This window comes from Micromys minutus (assembly GCF_963924665.1).
Source record: "Micromys minutus genome assembly, chromosome: 18".
Taxonomy (NCBI): Eukaryota; Metazoa; Chordata; class Mammalia; order Rodentia; family Muridae; genus Micromys; species Micromys minutus.
In genome coordinates, this window is record NC_137953.1 from 4,927,705 (window position 1) to 4,950,557 (window position 22,853).

The 22,853-nt window shown below is 45.9% G+C and overlaps 1 protein-coding gene across 1 annotated transcript in view; it reads right to left on the reverse strand.

The window, feature by feature from the left end:
* The window catches only part of TACR1 (tachykinin receptor 1), a gene marked incomplete at both ends in the record, with an annotated part of 148,485 nt that overhangs the window by 60,481 nt on the left and 65,151 nt on the right, over nt 1-22,853 (reverse strand). Inside the window, one exon of the mRNA XM_080932565.1 lies at nt 5,221-5,415. Within this exon, the coding sequence (XP_080788691.1) occupies nt 5,221-5,415 (195 nt within the window). The remainder of the gene's footprint in view (nt 1-5,220; nt 5,416-22,853) is intronic.

Sequence of the window (22,853 nt, forward strand, 5' to 3'; positions counted from 1 at the left end):
AGGAGAGGGAAAGTCTGTGGGGATATTTTCTTAATTAATGATTGACATGTGAGGGCTCATTTCACTATGGGCGGCACCACTCCTAGGCAGGTACTTCTGGGTTGTATAAGAAAGTAGGCTGAGGAAGCCATGAGGAGAAGGCAGTAATCAGTATTCCTCCACACTTTCTGCCTCCAGATTCCGGCATGACTTTCTGCCTGACCCCGTCAATGGTCACGTGGAAGTGTGAGCTGAATAAATGCTCTCCTCCCCAGTCTGCTTTTAGTCAGGATCTTTATCACAGCAATGAGAATCGAAGGGAGCTGGAACAGGAGTCCACAGAACTTAGAGTCAGAGGAACTTCTGTTATGCCCCATAACATTTCATCTTTTAAAATGCAGAATAAATTGTAACTGACTTTGTGGAAGTGAACATCTGTACACGGGCATATTTTTGAGGCTCCTGTCTATGAAGACAGCACCGGCAAGGGCTGTGTCCGTTCTTGAGACAAGAATTTGTCTTATCTTTCCTTAGCCAGTTGGGGAAAACTCAAGGTGAAATGACTCACAGAATTTAGCATTGCAAAAACAAGAGGTCTGGTAGGCGCTAGAATAGGTGAGGGTCATTCTTACGTGATTTATTTAAAGGCAAGTTTCTGTGAGGAACATCACCATAGACAGAGGCTACACCTCAGAAGAAAACTATTTATTCTGAGCAGAATATTTTGGTCCATCCTAGGGAAAACATCTTCTAAATAGCTTGTAGCAATAAAAAAAAAATCTTTGTATTGCATTTAGTTTTAGGTTAAATACATGAAATATACAGTGCCCAAAGTAATGGATTATCTGTTCTTACAACCTTTAAACAAACACGGATGCTTAGTTTCAACAACCAGCAAGTTCAAGAAGTATAACCACAACGTCCCATCAGAGGTTCCCCAGGTGCCTCTTCTACATCTCACCCATGTTCACACTGCCCCTAAGCAGCCCCTCAGCAGCCCCTCAGCAGCCCCCTCAGCAGCCCCTCAGCAGCCCCCTCAGCAGCCCCTCAGCAGCCCCTCAGCAGCCCCTCAGCAATCCTCTCAGCAGCCCCCTCAGCAGCCCCCTCAGCAGCCCCCTCAGCAGCCTCTCAGCAGCCCCTTCAGAAGTGCCCTTCTCAGCTGCCCTTCTGCAGTCCCCATCCGAAACCCCCCCCCCCAGGTGCCTCTTCTCCATCATGCCTTTGCTGATGTCACTTCCTCACTGGAATTCGATTTTCTCCCAACTCATTATATATTTTGAGAATGTCATTTTGTTATGGATATTCTAGAATTTTGTAAGAGCCACCCGAGGAGCTAGATTTTGCTGATTTTATTAGTGATATAGGGCACATCATTAAACAAATATGCAGATGATGAAGATACGGAATCTCTCCAGCTCAGGTGAGAATAACGCTGACCTGAGACAGGTGCTCTATGCAATCAGTTCATAGACGCATGAGTTTTGCTAAAGTAATTACCACCGAGAGAAATTTCTGGGTGCTTGTAGCTTCTGTTTTTCTAGATATGTTTAGAACATTTTTACAGTGTGATTTTGCAAATTTGGATTTTTTTTTTCCCTAGCAGCCAACAAAAATTTTCATTGTTTCCGTCTTTGCAGAACTTAGAACACTTAAGCTGGGTCAAGCCATCAGCTAGCCTGAGCGTGTGTGCCATGAGTTCGTTATGGTCTGAATTTCTGTTTTTCATGCACACTTAAAGTTAAGGGTCTCTTTTATACCAATGAAATATTAGTACTTTCTTAGGAATATTACTTTCTTAGCAATGTGCACGTTTGATCCTTCGTCTATTTTTTCCCCTGAGCGCCTGACCTTCACAGTTCTTCACTGAGTTTGTGTGTTATCAAAGGATCAGAAAGATGAGTGTTAGCTTCGGAAGTTCACCATGTAGTCAGAAAGGCATTTACGATACTTTACACAATACTTTTATGTAATCGATTTGTTGCTACAAATAACCTATCAGAAATCGAGCTAAGCATCTGCTTAGCTTCTGGACAACCTGCCAGCCATCTGATCAATGAATGTTGCTAGTATCAGCTGTTAGCATTCATTAGAACCTTACCATATATGGGGCCCTGGGCTCCACCCTTCATGGGAGTTATTTGCTTCTTTAAATTAGCAACTTGCCTCGTTGCTGTAACAAAATACCCGGAGATGAAGCAACTGAAGGAAGGAAGGTTACTCTGGCTCACACTGTGAGGCTAGTCTGTTAGAGAGGAGCAGGTATGGAGGCAGGAGCCCCAGGCTGGTCACTTTGTATCTACAGTCAGGCAGAAAGAGATGAATGCCGGTGCTCAGCTTGCTTTCCTTTTAAATTCAGTCCTGGATCTTAGCTCATGGCTTGGGGGTCACCCATATTCAGGCTGGGCCTTCCTTTCTCAGTTAAACTTTTCTGGGAACATCCTCCCAACCTAGAGATGTGTTTTCATGGTGAGCCTCAATCCTGTCAAGCTGACTGTTAGGATTAACTATCACACGTCTCCCAATACTTCCATCTGGAGTATACCAGCAGACTGAAACCTTAAAGGAACTGACTCCTAATGATTGAACTGGAAAGTGCTAAGGCTGGGGGATGATCTCATTGAACTGAAGCTACCACGTTCATTCTAATTATCCCAATGCCTCAAAACAGAGTTTCTGTCTGGTATCAACTTTGGGATTACTATGTACTATGTAAAGGACAATCATTAGTTCTAAACAGGAGAAAATAAACATGTTACAATTTAAACCTCTAGAAATACAGCATAATTATAGAGGATATGGACACGCAGAAAATAGCACTTAATGGGGAAACTGTTATGCACTTATATTATGTTTGTATTGTAGCCAATGTATGAATGGACAGCAAATAGGCTTTTTAAACTTAGTATTAGAAAATAAAGGTGAGTAAATAATCCCAATGCTCACAACCCAGCGTCATGTTTTATAGGTTGCCATCTTTCCATTAACCATGAACTTGACAAAACTTAGAATCATCCAAAAGAAGATTATGGTTAAATAATTGTCTTTATGAGGTTGGTCTGTCTTTTGAAGATTGTCTTGATTGCCTTAATTGATATGGAGCGGCCCAGCCCACTGTGGGCAGCACTGTTCCCTAGGCAAGGGCCTGGCCCACTGTGGGCAGAACTGTTCTCTAGTTACATGGCTATGAGAGAGCCAGAAGGTGGGCAGTAAGCAGTGTTCCACAGTTCCTGCTCTAAGCTTCTGCCTTGAGTTTCCTCAGTGATGTACAGTGACCTAAGAGTATAAGCCAAATAGACACTGTCTGTCCTGAGTTTTCTTTTGGTTAGAGTGCTTTATTGTGGTGACAGACTAAAATCAGAACAGTGGCTGTGTAAGATAAACAGTGACAGCGAACCAACCCACACAGCCCATAACATCTCCCTCCGAGTTCTCAAAACCAGGAAAGATGACAGTCCCAGTGCACTGTGTTGAGGTCTCAAAGGAAATTTCTAGTCATTAATAAATGTAAATCAAGATGTTCTCAAACAAGTCTCTAAGTATCACTGTTTGTTGACCAAAACTCCACAGTTGTGTGGGAAGAGAAAGCGATTCAGAGTTCAGCTTTGAATTTGTTGTAAGAATAAAGAAGTTATGGGTATCTTGGAAGGTAGCTTGGTTTTGTTTTTGTTTTTATGAGGAATTTTGACAGAGGAGGGGACCTGGCTGGGTCCTGTTTACAGGTCTGTACAGTTGATGAAGCCATACCTTTTGTCCCACTGAGACCTTGTTTATATTTGTAGCTTCCCCAGAAAGACTTATTTTACAGCATCTCCTTGTAGGCTGAGCATTCACCCTCCCCTGATTGATAGATTAGATTCCTTTGTCGGTGTCTGGAGAGCCATGTCTTAGACTTATGCACTGCTTCCTGGCAAGCCACACTCCTATGCTCTGTGTGACAAGCATTGGAAGTCTCATATCTAGGTGGCGTGACAGATACCATGCTTTATCTTAGCACTTAGTAAATTTAAAGGGCACACAATTACATTGTTGTCCGACGAATCCAATTCATAAGTCCCGTTTGACATTTACTAGTTTACAACGTAAGGTGTGCCTCATTTCCTCAGATATGCATGGTGCTTATTTTCTTCTTTTCTCCCATTGGAGAAAAGATGAGACACTGGGATTCTCGCCTGTGGTCACACAGCTAGTGGCAACCCATAATTAAAAATCTCAGGTCTTCGGTTTCTGACATCGGTGCTTTTCATTCAAATAACAAGTCTGAGTTTGGAAGACTTCAGCGAGTTTTCCTAAAGACCAACTCCGTTCTGGCTTTCTCTGCCCACACAAAAATGGATGCTTATATAAACTTCACATCACCCTTCAGCTGGGTGGAACAAAATAAAGAATGAGAAATTTTGGTGTTACCTCCAGGGCAAGAAGCATTAGGGAAGATTGCTAAGACAGCTTGGAAAAGACTTGTTCGTGACCATCCACTCTCCTACAAGGCAAGCAGCTCAGCTAGTATATTTTCTGCAACTCCTGGACACTGAAAAGGCTTCCCATGCTTTCATTTGATGGGGACATTTCATTTCTCACACTGTAAACTCCTGAAAGGGCTTTGGATTGATGCCTCCTTAGCAGCAGCTTATGAGCCAAGAGATTCAAGGACAGTGACATTGTTTAGGAGGAAGCAAGGGGGCAGGGAGTGGGGCTGTGGTATGAGGAAAGAGGGGTCGTCTATAACACAGGTCCTATGGTACCAGCTACCACACGAGCAATGGCCACTTAATTTCGTTAGGAAATTGCAGACAGTGTGGAACACGTGCTGCAGAGGGGTTTAAATCCAAGGGGAGAGCAGCAGTCCATTGCTGAGAGAAATTGGAGTGGAGATATTCCCACCATCCCCCATGCTGTGCCTGGCACAGTGACATCACAGAAACATAGATCCTGGCAGGGAAGCGTCTTAGTCTAAAGGCCCATGAGAGAGAGAGGAACACTGGGGTGTCCCTGTAAAGGCAACCAGGTCTCACTGTTCTCAATAAGTCTTTCATAGTATGGGGGGGATGCCATCCCCTAACAGTGGTAGATGTATCAACACGGAGTCAGAGCAGTGGGTGTGAGGAAGTCAGGCAGACATGTGTGATATCTTCACTGATACGAGACTATAGAGGGCAAAAGGAAGAGGTTGAGACGAGGAAGGATCCGCACAGCACAGAGCGGCTTCCAAGCCGCTGATCACAAGACTGGCAAATCTCTACTCACGCTTTCTCATAAGTCTTGTTGGGATGCTCTGGCCACTCAATCATACACACGACTCTGCTGGGCATGGTCTCTGTGGTGGAGTAGTAGCCCTGGGGAAAGGCCAGCAGGAGAGCCAGGACCCAGATGACAAAGATGACCACTTTGGTAGCAGTGGCCGACAGCCGGGGCTGGAGAGGGTGAATAATGGCCATGTATCTGAGTACAGAAAAAAAAAAGGACAACGTTCTGTTATTGTTGTATAATGCTCATAGAAATTCCCAGAAGACCACAGGTTTATGATAGTTGTGTTTGTCCTCAGGTAGAGGCCAGGAGCCAACCCCCAGTGTCTTTTCCCAGAAACCATCTGTGCAGCCTTGAGACAATCTCTCTCTGGACCCTAGGGCTCACCAATTAGGCTGAGTCGGCTGGCCATAGCTAAACTACGGGGCTCTACCTGTCTGACCCTGTCTGCACAATGCCGGGATGACAGGTGTGTACCACGATGCTCCAACCCTTCCACATGAATTCTGGGGATCAGATTCAGGTCGTTTTCAGGGAGAGCCTGAAGGATGTCTCGAAGGTTAAGGTCTTATGCTTTACCATTGCTGATTCTGAAGTTCAGATCCCAGCACCTAGGGAACACGCCGGGTGTCTCCACAAATGCCAGTAACTCTAGGTACCAGGGGATCAGATGGAGGATGATTGTTGGGGGCTGGCTTCCACCCTGGCCAAGTTATGAGCTCTGGGTTCGGGAGAGACCCCGCCTCAGTGGACTAACTCAGGTCCTCTTGCTTGTAAATGTGTACTCAGTGCCTGAGCTCTCTCTCCTGCAGCCCCTCTCAAGGGTTTCTTACAAGTATTTTCTGAACTACTTTTTATAGTCTATCCTTAGACTATCTGACTTATGACACACAATGATAAAATCCCGTAAGGAAGGTCAGATAGATTTTTAAAAGTTAGGAACCCATTTGGCAATGTCCTAAGGGGGATTTGCATTACTGACATGCTTGTAGCCCGTATATGATGGTCAAAAACCTGTCGGTGGCTTACAAAATGAGAAAAATGACCTGTTGTAAGAACTTTCAACATGAAACGTTTTATCCTTGAAGCTAGAAAGATGGTCCAGTGGTTAGGAGCCCTTCCTGTTCTTCCAGATGACCTGAGTTTGGTTCTCAGGACCCCCACTAGGTGGCTCAAAACTGACCATCCCATCATGCCAGCTCCAGGGAATCTGATGCCCTCTTCTGGACTCCTTGGGCAATTGTAATTATATGTACATGTGCTCACGCATATACACATACACACATGCACATAATTAAATAAAATAAATAGGAAAAATAAAGAATTTTGTCTCCTTTTCCTTCCTGGTGACAGAGACTGAACCCAGGACATTGTTCTTGTCAGGAAATTGCTCTGTACTGAGCTACATCCCCAGCCTTCTCTTTTATGCTGTTGGGATTAAGGGACAATGTTGACAGGCCTATGGCTAAGCACTACAGAGGAGGTCTCAGTCTGCAAAGCTGCGCCATGATGGTACCGTGAGGTGACATGGCCTCGTGACCTTGCGGCTGTCTCAGGGTGTGGAACATGCAAATGCTTGCATAGCGATTAGAAGGCCTGATGCATTTTCAGATGGTGTCCTTCTTTGGCCGAGTGAAATTGCATCTGGTTTAAGAGTTCTTATGCAGCATTATAAGAGCTTAGCGATGAGCTGGGCGTGCATTAAGAGCTCAGCTGGGAGAGTGGCATCGGCTACCACCTGGGTGATGGAGTGTGATGTCATGAGGAAACACTAGACACAGTGTGAAACACAAAGCTCAAAGGGTTGTCCCGGAGGGAAGGGGGAGGGAAGGGGAGAAAAAGAGGAGGGGAAAGGGTTGGAAAGGGGAGGGGAGGGGAAGGGGAGAGGAAGGGAGAGAGGGAGAGGGAGAGAAAGAGGGAGGGGAAGAGGAAGTGGGAGAGGAAGGGGAATGGGGAGGGGGAGTTCATAGTTCTGCTCCACTAGTAACTTTTGAGAGCCTTGGGGATGGAGACATGCCCACCATCTGTCATACATAGGTGCTGGGACCTGAACTCCAGGCCTCATAGTTGTAGAGTGTGAGACCTCAACACAGATATTTACATTATGATTCATAACAGCAGCAAATGTGTAGTTTTGAAGTAGCAATGACAATAACATTAGGGTTGGGGGCAGTACAACCTGAGGAACTGTATTAAGGGGTCTCAGCATTAGGAAGGTTGGGAACCGCTGGTTTAGAGAGTCAGCCATTCTGGGGTCCTCTCACAACTGTGGTCTAGATGAAAAGGTGTCACCCTGATAGGCTGTCCCCATGTCCAAAGCTGTGCATGGCTTCTGAGATGCCACAAGATCTGAGGTACAGTAGACATGACAGTCTGTACCTCATGCCACACAGCGATACTGTCTGTCCCTTTGAAAAGGTATCTCCTGGTGTGCACTTTTTCTTACAGACTTTATTGATTCACTTATTTAAAATATGTGCTTTCCCCCTCAGAGAGGGAATGGTATTTTACACATCCACTGGGGACTAAACATTATCTGACAGACAGGTGTTTCTGGTTTCTCTGGGACTGAAGGCCCAATGCAGACTTCAACCACACAAACATCTATACAGCTGTTAGTAGGCTCCACACAACACTGTATACTTGTTTTACTGTATTCTCTCTTCTCCTGGGGACTCTGGTCAAGGGCTGGGGCCAGGTTACTAGTAAAGCAATTTCGGTTGGTATGAGCTTCAATGGTTCGTACCGGGCACCGGCTGCATGCAGAGAACAGGCCTCCCTTCTGCTACAAGCATCTTTCTCCAGGGCCACAGGCACATTGACAAACAACCACAAATCACAACAGCAGATACGTGACCCGAAGTGGAAACTGGAGCAATACCTCAACACCTTAAGGATGCTGTGCGGCAAGGAAGCCTCCGAATGGTAGGCGGTCTTAAAGATTTGGGCTAAGTTTGGAAAGCATCCTGCTCTGGGATCAGAAGTGAGGTCTGCCATTCTGAAAGGTTTGATAGTTTGAGTTGGACAGAAGCTTAGATCCTTAGCTTTCTCGGTTGTCAGGGCTGGGTCTGGGTTTTCCTTTTCTGGGTTGTAAGAGCAAGAACTGCTGCGACAGTGCTCTGTGTGGAGGAAGCAGGGCGTCTGGAAGATACCCTAAGAAGGAACGATGGGGTTGCAGAGGCTGCTACACTGGTGAAACACTTGCCATGTAAGTGTGAAAGTTTGAGAGTGAGATCCCCAGAAGCCATATTGAAAAGGGGGGGCATGGTGGCACACACTTGTGATGCCAGGGTGGTGAGTTGAAGGCAGGAGAATCTTTGAGGCTGCACAATGGAGAGAGCCTGCCTCAGAAACAAGGTGAAAAGATCCTGAGGACCTCTGTGGCTGACCTCTGACCTCTACATGCATGTGCACATGCGCACACACAGACACACTCCTTACCCAATAAATAAAATTTAAAAATTGTAAAAAGAAAGAAATCGTGAATCTCCAGGAATTCTGCATCTTTCTTTAAGATTTCCTGCCTCAGCTCCAAAGCTGTGGTGGAAGCCATGGAGACGTCATCTCCCCCAGCCCTGTGCAGTGTCCACTCTTGCTGGCAGCTAGCAGTGTTTAAAGCACTCCCGGGCTTCGAACTGGGGAGAGAGACCCACAGGGGAGCATGCAGTGGTTACAGCACCCTCTTTTAATAGGAGCTCAGATGAAAAGTTTTAATTTGCTCCTTAACTCAGGATAATGCTCAAACTCAAACGAATTCTGTTGCCCCTCTCCAAACTGGCGACACACCGCTTAGAATCGGGTGTGACTATCAGTGTACTGACGGAATGTCCCCAAATGGGTGGCAGAAAGCCATATTTTATCTTTACTCCAAAAAGTGCCACCTGGAAGCCCATTTTAGTCAACTTTGTGCTGTTCTTTCAGACTAGCAGCCATTTTGGTGACAAATGAGTGAATTACCTATAGAAACCCCAAGTTATCCTCAAAGATTAGCTTTTAAAAATACTTTTTTTTTTTTTTTGGTTTTTCTCTTGCTTTCTCCTTTTTCTCCTTCCTTCTCCCTGTCTGCCTCCATGACTCTGTGTCTGCATCTGTCTCAGTGTCTCCTTTCTCCTCTCTGGTGGCTTGTGTAACACCCCCCACATCTACACACTGGTTAGGCTCAGTTACAACCATGTAACATGTAGGTATTTTCCCCCTACATTGCATCTCTAACTTGTGTTGCATTAACATACAGTGCATTTATCTGGGTTCACCATCAAAAACTCTTTATTTGATTATAAGTTATTATCATGCAAGTGCTTTGAGCCCTAGGAAAATACACTTAATAAATATTTAGTGACTGTTCTATGCTCATGGGACACCATGGCAGCTAATTAAATGTCTTTCTGCCTTACCCATTAATCATCAGACTGCCAGAGCCAGGGGTCCAGAGGCTGTGAGGCATACAGGTTATGTTCTTGACTCTGGGTTTCTCTGCCTCATAAAAGCCTGTCAGCACTTACCAAAGCTGTGTGTGACCTCCTAGCTGAAATCTGAAGGTGTGATTCCTTTCGGTGATAACGCTTTATAAACTGAAAACCCATGGAAGAATCCTCTTAATCTGAAAAAGTGTAACGCTGCGTAGTTTTGTCATGGACAGAAAGACCTTCTTGTAAAAAAGGATCCTCTTCTCCCCAGCAGCTCAGTCCTCATGATTTCCTGTTAGGTTAGCTCCAGACCACTGGGCAGAAGATTGTCCCTACCAAGCTCTTTACCTACAGTCAACTCAATCACCCCTTCTTTCCCAGAATGGTATAGACCTCCTTTACTGAATTTCATGTCCCTGAGTTCAGATGCCTAGAGATAGAGTATGGTTGTAGATCAAGGGTTAGGAAACTTTTCTAATGGTCAGAGAGCAAATACAGGCTTCAGGGCCCATCGTTTCTCTCACTGCTACTCAACCCTTCCCTTGTGGTGTCAAAAATAGCCATAAATGGGAAGGAAATGATTGGTTATAACTGTGTGCCAATAAAACTTTATTTACAGGGAGATTATGGGCTAAATCTGAGCTTTGTTGTTTATGGAGAGTGATGAATAAGAGGAATAGAACAATGAGGCATCATCTCTATTGCCTCTAGAAACCTTAGAAATCTTTCACTTTCAAAAGGGCATGCACAGAGTGAAGTCAACACACATCAAGTCTATGACCAGTATGTTGATCATCTTTGTGGAGCACTACTCAGAATCCTGTCCCCATCTGAGCACACAGTTCTCTCAGGGGAGGATTGTTTTGATCTCAGTCTTTTTGGTCTGGCTCTGGCTTCTGTACACAGCCTGACTGCATCATCCTTGCCTCTGTGGAAGGATTGAATGAGCATCTTCAGTGCTGTTGATGTTACTCCTCTTGTGCCGGCCACAGCTCACTTATCCATTTGTCTATCTGTCTCCCCTTTCCCTCTTCCACACGAGTTCCCTTAGTGTTTGGGATCTAGTAATATTCAATGAATACTAACTGAATAAGTAAGTATGCAGATTTCTTGGCATATAGAAGGGGCCCCTTAAATAGCTGAATAAAATCAAATTCAGAACAAACATATATGCTATAGTTTTATTATTCCCAAGCTGAACAGGTACATGACTATTAAATAAGAATAATAATTGTTCAAATATTTTCTATTAAATGGATAGCCAAGATCATCCTGTAGGAGGGCTCCTATTGGTCCCTAGTCCATCGCTATTCCCATTCTTTGATTTTCAACCCTTTAACAAATTTCAATATTTGTCCATTGACTAACATGTGTATGGACAGAATTTTGGGAGTCATCTCCTGCTAGGACATTTTTTGGGACATCTTTTCTGAGAAAGAGTGCCCCATTTTTCCTCCTCCCTTTCTTCTCCCATTGCAGAGGACACAACTCTCTTCACCAGAGGCTATTATTATTTCATCAGCTAAGTCTGATCCGGGCATGACTTTTATCAATGAACTCCAAAGAATTTAAATTAGAAGGTTGGCATGACTTTCTAAATTAAATTTCATAAAACAATTCAAGCCTTTAGATAAATTCAGGCACTCATAGCTGTAGTCAAAGAGGCCTTTGGCTGTCCCCCCAGAGGTGGTACAAAGATCACAGACCATAAAAACATTTCAGAGCCTCTCACATGGGGACTTATTCTGTGCCCATTCTATAAGACAATATTTCTTATTCCAGTGGTCCAATGACTTCCTTCAAAACCTGCTAGCAGATAGGAAGGAAGCCGCCAACAAGAACAAAGGAAATCGATTCAAGGCAGATGGGACTGAGAACCTGTGACAATCTGTGGGGAAGGGAGGTGAAGGACAGGATGCAGCCTAGCATTGGTGTGTGACCCTTCCCCCAAGATCCCCAAAGCTATTCTGGAATGTAAGATACAAAGCCAGGACAGACACCCCCTCTCATTGTCACTTCTCTAGGCAGGATCACATCCTGTACCCGCAGCCTTGAAAGGCCCCAAGTCCCCAGGCCACAGGGTAGAGGGGGCCTGTGAGAAACCTGGGAAATCATCAGTATGTCGACCATGCTGAATGAGGAGTCATCCTGATAAGGAGTTATGATTGTCTTGAGCACCCTCCTACATTCCTGTCTTTTATTATTATTTATTATTAACTCTACAATGGTTGATTGACTCCTTAACTCTCTTGTTAAAACAAAGTGGTGCTTTGTCTTTTTTCTTTCTTTTTACAACAGTAAGGTATAAGTAAGCAAAATCTCATGTTTAATGAAACAAACCAATCCTGGGTTTCTGCTTTTCAATAGAGTTTCTGATGAATGTGTGACAGACTCACAGCAGTGAGACTTCTAACTTCCGTGGGTCCAAAATGTTGCTTCAGAAAGTGAAAAGACAAGGCAGATGAACAGAAGGCTACTAGGTGGGGAGATGAAAGGGGCGCAGTGGAGGTCAGAAGTCAGCCGCAGACACCCTTCTGCAGGGATGTTCTCCACTTTGGCTTTGGAGACAAGATCTGTTCCTAAAACTGAAGGCTCTGGGACTCTGCTTGGCTTCTGGCCAGTGAGTAATGGGCTTCTACTTGTCTCCACCTCTTTATCTTTGGGATTACAAATTCTGGACAGCACACCTGGCTTTTCCTGTGGGTCCTGGGAATTGAACTTGGGACCTTATGTTTGCACAACAAGCACTTTTTCTTTTTAATTGGGCCATCTTCCTAGCCATGCAGGTAGACATAGCAGCCCTTGCTTGTGAGTCCAGAGCTCAGAAAGCTGAAGCAGGGGAATCAGAGGGAAGGACTGCCACCCAGAGGGGCCTTGTTTGCTTGTTAAGGGTAGTTGTTCCTAACGATACCAGGATGGTGTTCATACAAAGGGCAGGGAGCATTTCGCCCTGAGAAACACATGCTTTTATTTAGATGAAAGAATTAATTTTAGTCATTTTCAATTTCAATTTTCCTGTTGCATGTACAAAGGGTCAAGTCATAGCTATCCACCCGCTGGCTCAGTTACCAGAAGAACTTGCCAAACAGCTAAATGATTCTAATTTTATATCAGAGTCATCAAATTTGTTTTTTCAAGTAGAAAATCAGCTCATCTCCATGATGGTTCGGTTCTTTTTTAATCCAATTAATCCTTGGATTCAGAGTTTTTGGAAGGTGAAACATTGGCTGTCATTGTGTATGCCGTTAAGTTCAAACTTCAGCAGTGAGGAGAAAGCCATTTGCTTTTTCTGCTGCTGAATACAGTATATCAAAAATATTGTTTTTACTAAATTAAGAAAGCCTGGAACATAAAAAATCTTTTTAATGTCACTAGACGGTGCACGTAATTTGCAATTCCGTCAAGCAAGCCTATGTTTTGTCAGTGGAAACAGAAGCTGTGCCCTTGAAATTTACACACACACTAAATGATTGGTGTTTGGAGTAACTGAACTAATTTATTTTTGTAATATTTTTTATTTGATGAGTACAAACTTCTGACTCAGTCAACACTTCAAATCTGCTTGAGCTTTTGACAACCTTCTGTGAATTAACTCAAGTAATAAAATTGATTCTAGTTGCATGTTCTTTGAAAAATAGCCAACGATCCTTAATTAATTTTTTTAATTTGAAGAACCACAAAGTAATTGAATTCTGAATGGTTTTGTAATATATATACACATATATAATGCTAAAGATTTATTTTTATTTTATATAAAATATATAAATATACTCTGCCTGAGTGTGTGCATGTCTACCCAAATGCACCCAATGTTTGCAGAAGTCAGAGAGGGCATCAGGTTCCCCTGGAATTAGAGTTATAGGTGTTTGGGAGCCTCTAATAGAAACTGAAGCTACATCCTCTGCAAGAGTAGTAACTGCTTTTGATCACTGAGCCATCTCTACAACCCTATATATTATGATTTTTTGAAACCAAACATGTCAAAAATGTATCAAAATGTGTCCCAGAGACAAGAGGAACGCTAAGCAAGAAAAGCCTGTGTGGTGTGCATAGTTTAGTTTTTAAAATTTTAGAACTATTTTGATAATTGAGAAGACTCCCCACCCTCAATGGATTTCTGTGTGTTGTTAAGCTACACTCTGTATCAGAGTGGAGTAGTATGAATAAAAAATAATCATTTGGTTTTGCAGTATTTAAATTTGATGAGATATTTAACAAAGAATATAGAGATGCCTTCTCTACTAAGACAATTTAGTTTTCTATCCTTCGTTTCTTTCCCTTAAATTTAAGAGACATTTAGAACAAGTACTTTATATGTATGAGTATTCACCAGCTTGTACATACAAACGTTTGTCCATCATGGTCATGGCCCACGGAAGTCAGAAGAGTGCATTGGACACCCTGAGCCTGGAGTTATAGATGGTTGCGAGCCACTACAGAGGGCAGGAAACCAAACCCTGGTCCTCTGAAAGAGCAGTCGGTACTCCTAAGTGCTGAGCCATTGCTCTAGCCCCAGCTGATGTCTTGTGCTGCGCTGTTTGATTCTGCATTTGGATAATTTGGGGACTAACCTTCCAGCTCACAGACTCTCTTCAGGATGTAGTAATTGCTTGTCTACTGAGCTTCTACATTTTAACTATTGCTGCGTTTCCTTTTTGTAATTTTGATTTGCCTCACACTTTAGATTTTGCTTGCTTACCATGCTTGGCTCGTACACTTATCCGAGAACCCTCTTTCCATCCCAGACTCTTCGGAGAGGGAACTGTTTTTCTCTACTGAATTGAGCACTAAAATTAGAGATGGGCGGTTTTCCCTGCTGACACTGGACAAGTAAACCAATGGTTTTCCAACTCTGGTCTACTCAAGGTAGAGTCATCTAGCTCCTGCCTTTGAGAGACTGGATCTTGAACAACCCTTCAAATACAAGTCCTGGGTCTTCTTTTTTTTCATCTTAATACTTTCATACAGGATCATGATCTAGGTCCAGTACTCAGAATAACAAGTTGACAACCTTGTTCTCATCCCAGTCACAGAACATTTACCTTCAGCCCTTGACTCTCCTTGAGGAGGTGAGTTAAGATAGAACTTCCAATTCCAGTGAAGGGGGGGTTCCAGGTAGAGAGAGGAGAGGAGAGGAATTACCATGGGGTGAGGGGGATGGACGAGAAGGACCTGGAGACTCACCATGAGCATATGAATGAAGAAGGAGGCCAGGGTGAGGCCAAGATGCCAGGTAATGATGAAGCTGGGACGTAGGCTTGGAAATAGGCCAGACCAGCATAGTCAAGTTAGAATAGCTCAGGATGTGTCCCATCACAGTGCTTGAAGCCTTTAATACATATACCAGCTCTCTGCGTCATTATTTCAGAGAGTGGGCTGACATAGAAAAGCCCTGTACTTATACATAGATCACAAGAAGAAAAGAAAAGCTGCCCTACACATCAGTGCTTAAGAGTAGCCCGCAGCGTAGCCTCCAGCCCATGTGGTTAATGCTGGTCGCAATCTTCCCTGCTTTCCTGTGTTAGCTTATTTATCATTCTCCAACTCGGAGGAAGGCTAATGTCAGACTCTCATTTGCCAGATGAGCGGAGACTCAGGTAATATCTGCTCCTCTACTAAGTGGTGCTAGGGCTGAGGCTGAACTTAGCAGCTGGCCTCTGCTTTTAATCAGGAATGATCCAGGACTCTCATTCCCGAAGCCAATGGTGGGCACAGCCTTCCTCTCTCTGCACACAGACATGGTGCTTTTCTTTGGACTGATTTCCCACGGATTCATTCAGTGAGTCTTAATTAACCTCTCTGTGTGTCAGAGCGGAGCACGGGATGCCAGTGCTCTGTGGGGACGGCTGTTTCTTGATTGCACACACACACACACACACACACACACACACACACACACACACACACACACGATGATGGCCACATGAGGTACAGCCATGGAGAGTTACACTGCAACAGGAACAGCAGCCATTATAGACACAATGCCCTGTGGGCACGCGCAGCAAAGTCAGAGACTCTTTTCTTAGTGGAGATGACACTTGAATATGACCCGGAAGCTTAATTAGGTGAGGGCATGTATGGAAAGCAGCATGTGGCATACTCTTGGTGTGTGTGAGTGAGGGGAGCACCCGCATGTGTGTGTGCAAGCATGGGTGTGAATGCCAGAGGGGAGCTCACCAAACAGGCTACGCTGGCTTCCAGGGAGCTCCAGGGACTGTCTAAGTCCCTTCCCCAGCACCGGGACTACACATGCTTGCCACTACTGTGCTTGTCTTTTTAAATGTGGGTTCTGAGGTGCAAGGTCAGGCTATTTTCATGCCCCAAAAGAAGTTTACATACCCTGACTTGTCTGACATCAGAAGGCGACCCGTGGTTGCTGTCCTCCTGCCCCAGTGGATACATCCTAACTAAATGAGTCCCCATTCCCCCACATTCTTTCCCTGAACCTCCCTCCTCAGATGGCCCAGGAGCCAGAGACACCCTGACTACAGTCTGGCTTTCTTTCTCTGGGGTCTATAAGGGATCGAGACCCTGCTTTGCCAGCCTGAACTCTCATCAGGACCCCTGCTGTCTCTGTGAGTTCATAGTGTTAATAACTCATCATCAACTTTTTACCCAAAGGGATAGCAGTTCAGTGTCTCTCTTGAGCCCCAGACCTGATTGATAACTTTCAAACATTACATCCTTTGATGCTCTGCGCCACCTTACCAGGGACAAGGCAGAGCCTTGGGAGCTACCGGCAGATTGATGGATCAGCCCTTTCCATTATCAGACAGGCAGCAAGCAGCAGGAAGAGATGCTGGCTCCGACTTTGCTTCTTGCTAATGTCAGATGGAAAAGTAAGGAAGTGTGTTGGCGAAGAAGGGCAGGGTCTGTGGGCCTGGGAGGGTGGCTGCCCATTGAACACACTAGTTTTCAGAGAATATGAAAAGTGCCAAATAAATACACAGTGTCAATGGAGGGAGGAATGTTTCTAGAAAGTAAACATTCCATGGATCTCTGCTTATTAACTGCCCTGAGCCTGTGTGTGCTGGTGAGGGAGGGCCTTCCTGGTCTGGGGCCTCAGGCCTTGGATCCCCTCCTACAGAATGAAGCTATAGCTTTCCTCTTCCAGTGTAGCTCCATACACAGCACATAGTTTTTGCCTCTCCCGGTCAATCTTCCTCCTTGCCTTTCCCAAACCTCTTAATCCCTCCTAAAGTGGCAGCTTTATGAATCCGTGTTTATTTTTCCTCCTGAAATGAAGTTTGGTAGTAGTTACTAAACAATGTGAGTTAACGTTCTTCAAGCTAATAGACATGTCCGGTCCACACGGCAAATGCTCACATTGCCCCAGCGCTCACGTGCTGACTCTTAGAGCCGGATGCCAGGCTTAAGCCCGGGGTACACAGGACAGCAGACGCTTGAACCACGTTGTAGCTGGCTGGATCCTGGGCCAGACGCCCAAAGATTCGAAACACCGAGGAGGCAGTGGCGTCAGCTTAATAGCTGCTGTCAAGGATGGAAGTACTCAATTACAGCCTAAATAGTATTTCACGGGGAAAAAATAAATTAAAGCCATGTTACTCATCCCTCACATGCCAGTGAGACAATTCAACAAAATAATTGCTGAAACCTGGTGTTAGAGCTGAGAAAGGGGTCCTGGTGTCTGGCCATACACTGGAATGAGTTACCTCCTGGCCTGGAGACCCCAGGACCTGGCTTCTGCATGGACGAGGAGTTTGGTGTCTGCCGCCCCCATTCGGGGTCCCTTTCATGCTCTTTGAAGATCATGTTTCTGCCAGCGGTTGGGAGAGGTCCTCAGAGACTGGTTATGAGAGAAGGAACTGGTGAGATGCCAGATGTGGAGATGCCTGGGGTCCGAGTATTACCGTTCCAGAGAAAGGCAACTTCCCAAGGAAGATGGGGGCGGAGGAAAGCAGGGGCTGGTGGCCCATGGGCCTTGTGGACAGAGAGCTGGGCACACCGTCTGGCAGGGCCTAACCCAGTCCCCTAGGATCCACAGTCATCTGTGTAACCTCTTTTAACCTCCCTGCCCTGTTCCTTGGGTGCCCCCTCTGGAGACACAGGTCTGGTATTCACTCACTGTGTCCCCATCAACCATAACTCAGGACAACCTGACTCTGCTCCTTCTGGTATAAAAACAACAACAAAACTCACCGACTCATCTATGTGCCTCCGGGGTCAGAAAGAACCCAGCGGCAGTCTCCTACAGAGGCCGGCTTTTGGGCAAATCACCTCATTTCCACAACCTCATTTCCCCACTGCTGAGTGGTTTCTGTAAGAGCATTGTGTACATTTTGCTAAGGGTCAAGGTCAGGGAGGCAGAGCTGGAGAAACTTCTCTCAGTTCCTGCGAAGCCCGTCTCCATCCCGCCCCACCTCTCAGCCAGTGTCTCCCACCCGCCCCCTCATTTCCTTCAGAAGCATCCAGGCACCCAACAAGCACTACCTTTCCCACCTCTTCGAGGTTTACAGTCACTGTTGACACAGTAGTTGGCCCAGCTTAAGGTAAAGGTGATTTCTTTCTGCTCACGGGTACAGGGGTCTCAGTCTACAGGCTTCTGGGCCCATGATGAGGGAGAGCATCGTGGTGGGCAAGCATACTGTAGAGGTTGCTCACTTTGTGGTGCACAGGGTTCAGAGAGAGGTGGGGGAAGAGTCAGACAGAGACAGAGGACTAGGGACCAGCTACAGTCTCAGAAGGCGTCTCACTACTGATCTACTTCCTGCGTCAGCCATTTCCCCCCCTTGCTGTGCTCATTGGCCAACTCCGGCTTGCAGTTTAAGGTTCCAGTCCCTCACACAGTGAAGGGACCGGCAGAAGGGACATGAGGCAGCTCCGGAAGATTGTGTCCGCTGACAAAAAGCAGATCGAGTGCCGATGCCTAGCGTGCTCCGGCCTTTTTGTCAGGTTTGCAGTCCAGCCAGTGGGGTGGTGCTGTCTGTGGCCTCAGTGAATTCTATCTGCTTAATCAAATCTTTCTGCAAATGCATACAGGTCTGTGCAGTGGTTTGAAGGAGAGATGTCTCATATGGGCTCACATATTTGATCACTTGGTCTCAAGTTGGTGGTGGTGTTTTGGCAGGGGGTGGGGGTGGGGTGGGGGTAGGGAACTTTTAGAGGTAGGTAGAGCGCCTCCTGGGAGGAAATGTGTCACTGGAAACAGAACTGAGGGTTCAAAGCCTCACTGCTTCTCAGCTTCCCAACCTGGCCACCGGCTGCCATGCCTTCCTCTCCATCATGGAGTCTCCAGAACCATAAACGAAAATAAGCTATTTCTTCCATGAGTGACTTTTGTTTACGGTGCTTTCTCCCAGCAGCAGGAAGGCTTCACAGTAAGGGATATGGTAGGTTTTCCATGGTGATTCAGAAACCTAATCAAGTTGACCATAAATACTGACCACCACAGAGCCCAGTCACAGCACCCGGTGACGCTCAAAAGAAGACGCCCATCTCTGCCTTGTGAGGCGTCACTGTGAGCCTCGCCTGGTAGACTCCCCAGGGTATCTGTTCTGCTCACACTGTCTGACATCCGGGCCTCAATCAGAGAAGGCTTACATGTTTCCCTGGGACGTCAAGGAAAAGATGCTGGGTCAGGGACAAACACACTAGAAGCAATTTGAACCAGGGATTAGGTTCACGAGTCTGTAGGGCTTGGATGCTGATGGCACTTGGAACTCAGTGACCAGGTAGGCTGCTAGCATGGGTAGGCTGACTTGGAGTTGTTGAATCCAGCTCCTTCATGAGATGAGCTAGAGGTTCACCGAGGTACATGGAGACTAAGCTGGGTTTGAAGTCAAGCATGTTTCCAGAATCATGTACTAGAAAGCCTAGGAGGAAACTTGTGTTGAAAGCACAGGAGAGGATCATCTTGAAGCCGTGTGTGTGTTTGTGTGTGTGTGTGTGTGTGTGTGTGAAGTGACGTTACATAGATATGTGTGTGCATATAGATGTGTAGGCTAATGAGGAAATGATGTCATTCTCTAGGCACCCTCCACCCTGTTTGGTTGAGACGGGGTTTCTTAATCGGCACACCAAGTAGACCAGGCTGGCTAGCCAATGAATCCCAGGGCTGGCATTGAATGTGTGTTCTATCATTAAGCTTTTCAAGTGTGGGTTTCAGAGATCGGATTCAGGTGCTCCTGTTTTCAAAGCAAGTGCGTGCTTTACCCCCTGAGCTCTGTTCCCTGGCCTGAGGTTGTTCTGCATAACATTTTACATGGGGGTAGCCAAGCACCAAGTGGCTACACCAGGGAAGAGAAGGGGAGGGCTGACTGGGGGAGGGGTGGGGGAGTGGAGTAAGGGGAGTGGGGTTGGGTGAGTGGGGGGTTGGGGGTTGGGGGTGAGGGTGGGAGAAGGAAACCCTGTGGTACCTCCATGGTTTGGTATTCCTAGCCCTCTCCCACATTTTCCCATGAATCCTGGGAAGAGTCAAGCCCTGATGAGCTCTCGCCACCATGAGGCCTCCCTCTAGATTAGGCAGTTCAGCTCTACGTCTGCCAGGGTCCCAGGGAGACAGAGAAGAGGGTTAGACAAGCCCGGTCATGCCTGCTCATGGCATGGAGATTCTGGGCTCTCTGTCTCCAGTTCAGACAACCAAGAAAGCGATTTCTAGCTACGACTCCAAACACTGTGCGAGGCCCTGTTACCACAGAGAGCACGTGGGAAGCCAAAACTCCACAGAATGGGACGCTCTGTGTGGTAGTGATCGTAGGCAGAGACCAGACTAACTCCTGCAAGCTTCGCAGTGTATTCCAAAGATCTTGTGAAAGGACTCTCCCATTGTGTGTTCAAGGTTTCTGACCTCTCAAGGTCCTCTTTCCTGTGCCTTGGTGACAGGTGTCTCAAACAGATTAAAGACATTTGTTTGAACAGCTTTGGTGGCCTGGTGTCTGTTTCATGGCTGCTGGGCCGGCTGAGCAGCCTTTCCCCTTCAAAGTTTTCTCCTTCTTTCTCCTTTTCCTCTTGGGACCATTTGCTCAGAGTGGTTGCAAGTTCCCCGGGGAGTCAGTGCCGAAAGGCAGGGATGGCCATGGACCACTTCAGGCACTATTTTCATAAAAGGGTCAGGACGCTTCCGGTTCAAGCAGCTCTTGTAACCTCGGGGTAGATATGTGACTAAGTGGGGTGCCTCACAGGAAATGAAGCAGGGTTATTTGATTCAATAGAGTTGCTATTGCTTCTTTAATATGACAAGGCCAATAGATAGCAGGTTTTTTACAATGCTAAACATGTGAAAAAACGTCTTCTCTATCCTTAAGCCCCGCCCCACTGTTTTCCCCTGTGTTGTGTTGTGTTGTATGTGTGTGTGTGTGTGTGTGTGTGTGTGTGTAAGCCAGTGGTCAACCCTCACTGTATTTTCAGGGACACCATCCACCTTGTTTTTGGAGAAGGTTTCTCACTGGCCTATAACTGTGGAGCCCCAGTGATCCACCATTGTCTATCTCTCTACTGCGGTGTTACGAGAACACACTTTTTTAGCTTTTTAGCTTGAGTTCTGGGGATCCAGGACTCAGGTACTCGTGCTTTTGTGGAAGGTACTTTGCTCACTGAGCTCTCTCCCTAGGTCTAACGTCTGCCTTTAAAATCTGGAGACTGGGGGTTAAACTTGGGCTCCCAGGCTTGCACAGAAACACCTTACTGGCTAGGTGACCTCCACACTTCCATCTGTTAAAGATCCATAGGACGGGAGTGAGGGGAATGACATACGGAGTAGGAAATGGGGTACAGGCCAGGAAGGGCTAGAGGCACCTAGTACAAACCCTGGAAATGTTAACGACCCAGGTTTTATCTTCATGACCCTGTCTCTGCTGTCTGGTCTTACCCGTGTTTGCGGGTTTACTTTTGCCATTTCCAGTGGGCTCAGCAACCATCTGTAACCATTCTGAGGAGTCACTACTTGCCTGGAGGCTGTTTCTATAAAGAAGTCCAGCTCACTGGGCTCTGAGACAAACCATGCAATCCCCAGAGCATTAGCACTGGTAGTCTGCTATGACCTTCATTTCTACTCTTTCTGCTCAGCAATAAAGCCCTGATTCTTCTTGAAACCGACAAGAGCTTGAGAAGCCATTATCTCCCTTCTCCCTTCATCTATCTGCCTGCCTGGAACGTGATTCTATAACCACCTTGGACCACGAGAATGGAAATTCTATATAGAAAAACAGTTAAAGACGTCTCTAGCTTCGTGGGGACATTATATCAATGCACACATGTCTACTGGCTTTCAGGTCACTCTTAGGACATTGTCCTACATGCCCATTTTATGTGACAGAGTAAACTTGTGTAGTTAAGACAATCAGACCCTGGTGAGTCTCTGATGCTTAGAATCCTAACAATGAATCCAACATCTATAATTCAGCTATGGCAAAGGGAAAAAACAGTAATGGCATTGGATTACTGTACAAGGAAACATATGTTAGAGACCACGGTACGGTGGAAGTTTGGTGACAACCACCACACAGCCAGCACGCGTCCTTCTGTATGCTGCAAGTCTGATCTCTAGCTACTCACTGAAGAAGCGTTATGATCTGTGGGGTTTATCGGTTCATTTCTTTCTGTTTCTGGAAAGTTCTGCGAGAGAGATGAACTCAAGCTAGACCTAGGGGAGCTGCACACTGAGATGCGGAGGAGGTGGGGTGAGGAGAGGATACGGTTCTTCTAGGAGATATTGTGGTGTAGAACACGGCTGGGCTGAGAGAGTGCTGAGCTCTTGTCTTAAAATGCAGAAAAGCGCTGATAAGATGGCTGTCCTCCAAAGGTGATTGATACTTTACAGAAGGCTCCAAACCCCTGGTACTAGCTGTGCCTTGAGTTGGTCTTTTGTAACTTGACACAAGCTAGAGTCACCCAGGAAGAGAGAACCTCAACTGAGAAATGCCTTCATTAGACTTGCCTGTAGGCAAATCTGTAGAGTTTTGTTGTTGTTTGTTTTCTGTTTTTTGCTTTGATTGCTGAGTGATGTGGGACGGCCCAGCCCACCATGGGTGGAGCCATTCCTAGGCAGGTTATCCTAGGTTGGATAAAAAGACAAAGCTGAAGAAGCCATGGAGTGTAAGGAGTGTTCCTCTGGTCCAGCTCCTGCCTCCAGTTCTTGTCTTGACTTCATGACTTACCATAAACTATAAGATGAACCACACCCCCAGTTGCTTTTTGTTGTTGTTGTTAGTTTTTTTTTTTTTTCCCAATAGAAAGCTAATTGAGATACCACTTTCTCGTGTGTGGCAG